Source organism: Haemaphysalis longicornis, unplaced genomic scaffold, assembly GCF_048455015.1.
Source record: "Haemaphysalis longicornis isolate Haplotype H1 unplaced genomic scaffold, Haemaphysalis longicornis Haplotype H1 scaffold_6, whole genome shotgun sequence".
Lineage (NCBI taxonomy): Eukaryota > Metazoa > Arthropoda > Arachnida > Ixodida > Ixodidae > Haemaphysalis > Haemaphysalis longicornis.
The window spans coordinates 47,298,719-47,304,628 of NW_027526407.1; the positions used below are offsets into that span (position 1 = coordinate 47,298,719).

At 47.5% G+C, this 5,910-nt stretch overlaps 1 protein-coding gene across 1 annotated transcript; it reads left to right on the top strand.

The window, feature by feature from the left end:
- The first annotated feature begins 3,418 nt into the window (after positions 1–3,418).
- Positions 3,419–4,625, top strand: LOC144142575 (protein FAM177A1). Its single transcript, XM_077674171.1, has 2 exons — positions 3,419–3,586; positions 3,649–4,625. The coding sequence occupies exons 1-2, from the start codon at positions 3,446–3,448 to the stop codon at positions 3,898–3,900; spliced, it is 393 nt and encodes a 130-aa protein (XP_077530297.1). The 5' UTR covers positions 3,419–3,445; the 3' UTR covers positions 3,901–4,625.
- The last annotated feature ends 1,285 nt before the right edge of the window (positions 4,626–5,910 follow it).

A 5,910-nucleotide genomic window follows, 5' to 3' on the forward strand; every position in this document is an offset into this window, starting at 1 on the left:
CGTCAAGTTTGTATAAACACCGTCATTAAAAGCGAATGAGAACAGACGAAAAAAGGATTTTATGCGACAGTGTTTCAAAAGGCTGCATTTTCCCCCAAACGCAAGTTTAATAGTTTTTTTGCTAATACTTCATTCCGTTTACGTGTAGTGGTAGTGGTAGCCAATACAGATATGTTGCTTGCCCACTCAGGAGGATCAATTAGCCATGCAGTTTTATTATTTAATTACTCCGTTACTTATACAGCACCACAAACGCGAGGCACGGTAAAGGCGGAGAAGAATGACAGTCTTCGTAAATAAATGGACTGCCTATCCCCCCCCCTTCTTTAGAGGTAGCCTTCGATGAAATTTTTCCCACAAATGCTAAATTACTCCCATTGAGTCTCTTATCAGGCCTTTTGCGGGATCACCTTACCGGTTTTTTGTCCCATGTAATCATTACAACCAACACCCCTGTCCGGAATGAGTAAGGCAGGAGTGGGTATTTTTTCTCGGGCTTTTTCCCTCCGATTGCCTGACTTTACTACCTCTTTTCATGCTGAATATTTAGCGATTGTTTTGGCCCATAGAAAGCTAGATTCTGCTACCCAACACGCAATTGTGCCGACAGATTCTCTTTCTGTTTTCACTGCTCTATCATGCCCAAAGATATCTCCTGTATGTCGAGCCCTTGGGTATTTACTGCCTCCGTCTTTACAAAAACTTCGTTTGGTGTGGGTGCCTGGACACGCAGGCATCTGGCTCAATGAATCGGCAGACACTCTGGTGGGCATTGCATTGGATGGCCCGGTGGTAGAGGTTCTACTATAAATTTTCTCATCTCGCCACACTTTCAAAGATTAGGCCTGCTACAATGCATGGCTGAATCTGCGTATGCAAGTTCTGACCACGAGCACCTCTGGCACCTGTGGAAGTGTCGGATTAGTCAGTCACCGGATTGTGTAGTTACCCTCACCAGCTTTCGCTGTGGTGTCCCAAATTTAAATTATTACCTGTACTGCTGCAATCCTTCCCCTTCACCACTCTGTGCATTTTGTAATGAATCAGAGACAACAGAACATTTTTTCCTCTCCTGCTGACGGTACTCCTCTGTACGAAAAAGATACTTGGACAACAGGTTTAATCAATTTGCCCTCCCACTGTCTATTCCTCTAATCTTATCATTTGGAGCGAAGGTGCTGGGTTTTAGCCGCACAGATCTTTGCTCCGCCGTACACTTATTCATTTCGAAATCTGGCCGTCTTCCGTGCTAGCCCCTAATGCCCATGCCGGGCTTCCCTCAAAAAGATCGCAACGTTTATGATCACCGCTATCAGTGCCCTCTCGCCCACTGCCTCTCATTCACCAACTTCTCTCCTTGTTTTATTTCTTTGCATACTTTTCAAGGTTTTTTTTTTCTCTTCTGTAATATTTCGAAGTTTTGATTTTATATTGGTTTCAACACTTCCTGGTGCTACATCTAATGTTCGGCCAGTTTTTTTTTTTTTTTTTTCTGTTTATATTTCACCCCTAAATGCCTATTTTAAATTCATTCGTTAAATGTATTTCTTTAATTACTGAGTATATAGTTTCTCTCAGTGAGCGCCCCTTTCCTCACCAATCCCCTTGAGTGGGTATGAGCCATATCTTCTGGTGGTGGTGGTGGTGGTGGTGGTGATGTTTATTGACAGGTGGACCTAACCTTGCGTGGTATGCCGGCAATTGCTCACCCGATCAGCACCTTTTACCACTATGCGCGGGAATTCACCATGATTCGCTGAGGCTTGTGACCCTTAAAAATTGCAGGATCAAACGAAAGATGTCCCTCCTCGTGATCCAATGGCCTTCCGGGAAAATTAAATCGTTCAAAGAGGCATGCGGAGCGGCTTTTTTTTCGCAGTTTTTTAAACAAAGCTAACCGCTCCTCCGCATGCTCTCAGCAGTCCATAATAAAATGACCGATGTCGCCTGTAGCACCACATGTTCTGCACAGAGGTGAAGAGATAATGTTCAGCTTATGGAACCACGCCGGTGTCCGCGCTGAGTTGGTCCGGATGCGGAACAGTAAGGTTGCCTCTGTCCTCTTCATTCCTTTGGTAACACAAGGTCGATGTTGTGGTCGCCAAAGAGAGCGGAAATGATCCTGTATGATTGTTTTTAAAATGCGCCGTGCATCTGGGGCCACCTTCAGAAGACGAGTGCACGATGTCGCTTCACGAGCCAATTGGTCCGCAGCTTCGTTTCCAAGCACTCCTACGTGGGAAGGGACCCACTGGAAGCGAACGCTAAATCCGTTTTCCTTTATCTGCTGAAGAAGACGCAGAGAGCGTTGGCAAGTTTTATCTGCGGGAAATCCAAGCTGTAAGAGTTGTAGGGCCGACTTGGAATCCGTGAGGATTACCGCATGCTGCACCCGAAGCGATTTGATCTTTTTCAAGGCCACCTCGATCGCTATGCACTCTGCCGTTGTTGATGACGCCAACTGGTCAATGCGAGCCGCCCAGGAAACGTTCATGCCGGGAATCACAAAGGCCGTTGCGCTGGTATCTGCTTCTCTGTTGACAGATCGGTCCGTAAACACATGAACACAATCTCTGTACGACCAGTCCAAGTGCTCAAGTGCTAACATTCTCGCTTCCGCCACTGGTGTATATCTCTTCGAGCGGATGCCCGGGATGGTGAGCTGACACTCCAAACTCTCGAAAGACCACGGTGGCTCCATGCGATGTTGGTTCTTCCGCCGTTGCGGGTAGAGAATGCTGAGAGTGTTGAGCGCTGTGTGTATGCGAGATTCCACCCTTAGGCGGAGACGCCTGAGCAAGGCCTTTCCGGCTGCGGACTCTCCCAGCCAGACAAGCTGCAAGAGCAACGCCATCAAGCGAAGAGGAACCCTGTGAAGCCACCAGACGAAGGAACCACGAAATGATTGCTAACGGAATTGCCACAGCAGTAAGACATTAATCGTGTAACAGTAAAAGTTTCAGAAGTCCAAAGACGGCTTGGCTCAAGAAAAACGGTGGTTTGGAAGTTTTGGAACTGCATTGGCTAGAGATCTAGCTGGCACCATGAGCTGGCATCAGTCATCCCACGTGCGAGCTACTTTCACGCTGTTTTTTTTTTGTTTTGGTGAATGTGCCCACGGCAATGGAATTTATGCGAGGATAAACGAGAATTTTTTTGGGGGGAACCAATGTTGAGTAACGCACATGTCAAAATCCTGACCTCTTCTGCAAAGCATAGTGCAAAGCATGTTATCAGCTAGGGACTGTGATGTTATTAAACCCCCTTCCCCCTTGCGAAGAGTCCAGTCGTGACTTTGTCTGACATTTGTTTCAGATGAGTTGATTTGAGAGGAAAACGTCATTTTCTACTGTCAGAGATGACTTGCCTTACGTCATGGTTTCATGCAACACATCACTGACACCGGCTAACGAATCCGGGCCGAGCCGAATCCAATCCATCAAGCATGGCCGACAACGTTATTCCTCTAAAACCATCGCAGCGTTCTTCGCCGCCTAAGCTGCTCCATTTCAGTGACGGTGTCCTCGAAGAGTGCAGTTCGGATGAAGAGGCACCGGTAGCCATTCCCGCACCAGTAGTAGACCCGGTAAGGTTTACAGCGCAGCCACGTTGCAAATCAAACTCATTGTATGGGGCGTCGGCTCGCAGAGAACGCTACCCTGGTCTTCGTTCCTGTTGCACTGGGCGCTGCAGTTGGGCACCCAGGCTTTGGCCGTCTGCGACTACCTCGGCGAGCACCTAGCCAATTTGTTCGGCATCACGGCACCGAAGTACCGCTACGAGATCGAGCATGGGCGAGACGATGACGACGACGAGACGGAGGAGTCCGGGTGGCAGCGGTCGGAGACCATCCAGGTCACCGCTCGGCAGCCCGGCCAGCTGCCTGGCCCGGCAAACTAGGGGAGCGAATTTTACGTGATTTACGATTGCGCACGCGTTCTGCTTGCAGCTTGCAGGAAACGCCGCGTAGGACGCGTGCGAGCGCTTGGCGAGTACGGTCGAGCTGCCAGCTAGTCTAACCATTGCGGACCACGGCTTCACAGGCGCATTGGCGGCGCGCCGTTCACTCATTTTCGGCAACCGAGGCTCACTAAATAGCTCCGAGGAAGTCGGCACGTTGTTGTATCGTGGGTACCAATTTTTTCAGGCTACCCTGATCTTTGACGCACAAGTGATGTTAGTGTCGGCGCGTTTCAGTTATTGCGAGCTTTCTACGTTAGGTCAATACTGTGACCGTGGCGTAGGTTTTCGATGATGCTGTTGCTTTGTTTACGAAGCCAGCCAATTTTCGTTGGGCACGTTCGTAGTAGGTGTTGGCTGCTTTTATTTCAGGACCACGCCTACGAATGTGCACTGCAATCGAACAATTTTATCGTAGTTTAGTTCTGTGCAGCGCTATTGGGTTGGCACGTGTTTGTTGGATGTTTCCTTTTTTGTTTTTTCCCCCAGAGCAACTTCCACTCCCAAGATAGTTTGCGAACTCATCTCGTTCTGGCATGATATACGCGTTGAAGACTCCAAGCGGTACAAGCTTTGCGAGGCAGGATTGTATATTTTTGAGCATCTACAGCGGCTTGTTTCATCCTGTGTTTTAATTATTTTTTTAATAAAGTGGATTAACAGTTGCTTGAGTGTTCTCCTGTGAAGTGTACCTGCCTGATGGGAAAAGTGTTTATACGAGATACATGAGCAAGATGTACTCTGCTAGTGTTGCAAATGGTCTGTGATGGCATGTATTCTAAAAGGCATGTCATTTGCACTAATTGAAGCATGCTTTCTACTGTGCAGTGAAAAACAAACCAAACACACCTGCTCTGCTTTGTGAATGAGGGAGAGGTTTTTGCGCTTGGTCTCACCCCCACCATAGTGATTCTGGCTTGTCTTTGAGCGGTAGCAGTTAAGCTGCTTGAGTAGAAATCAAGACTTACAACCCTCAGTGGGTTCCAAGAGCAGACTGTCTTGATTTTAAACCCAAGTGGCCAAACCACTACTGCTAAGTGACTAGCCAGAATGACTATATGGTGGGGGTAAGATTGATCAAACTAGCCCTGTATCCCTCGGCTTGTGGGGTGGCCCAGTTATTAGGTTGCTGGATTAACAATGTCAAGGTCGTGGGTTTGATTTCCAGGACTTCCCTAACCACTTTTCTTCAAGTGCACTCCCAACGCCTTGAGTACCCTGAGGTGTTGGGAGTGTGTCGAGGCACTAGCAACACCTGCTCATGGGCTCCTCGCCTCTTTCCATCACTCTTCTTGGCCTAGCATTTTCCCCCTCTCCACTTCACCGATGGTTTTCTGTCAACGATCCACATGGACAACTCATGCTTAACAGCTTCATTGATAAAAGCCTAAAACATCTTCCGCAACGAACATTTGAAAAAAAGTAGACGCTTTGAACCAATATACTTTTTAGATACTAAATTCAGTGCTGGTTACTTACTGAATTGATCGCAACTACTGCGGAATGATTAAATGGCAGTGCTTGAAGTATGATGAGAGTCGCAAAGTTCTCAATAGGTTTTCCCTTGGTGATTGTTATTAAACTGTATTTGCCCGGCCGTTGAAATTAATAAAGAGAAAGAAACTGAGAGACAAACTTTGTGGCTTGCACAGAGTACAGTCAGCCACAAGCCCCCCCCAACATAGTTCGGGGAACAGCGACAATTCGTGGTGCACTAATTATAGTTGGTGCTACGAACTGTGGCGAGCCTCACTATAACAGCGCCGGGGTCAAGTTTGCAAAATTCATGCCCTACAACACTGTTAAAGAAGCAAGTCACTTTTTAAGCATGCTTTTGCAACTTATGCGGTGACACTTCTGTTTTGCGTTATCTTTTCCGTGCACTTAATTTCACCTGCACACACTAGGTGTTTGGTGTTCCACACTTTGGGAGAAAAGGCGCACATGCAG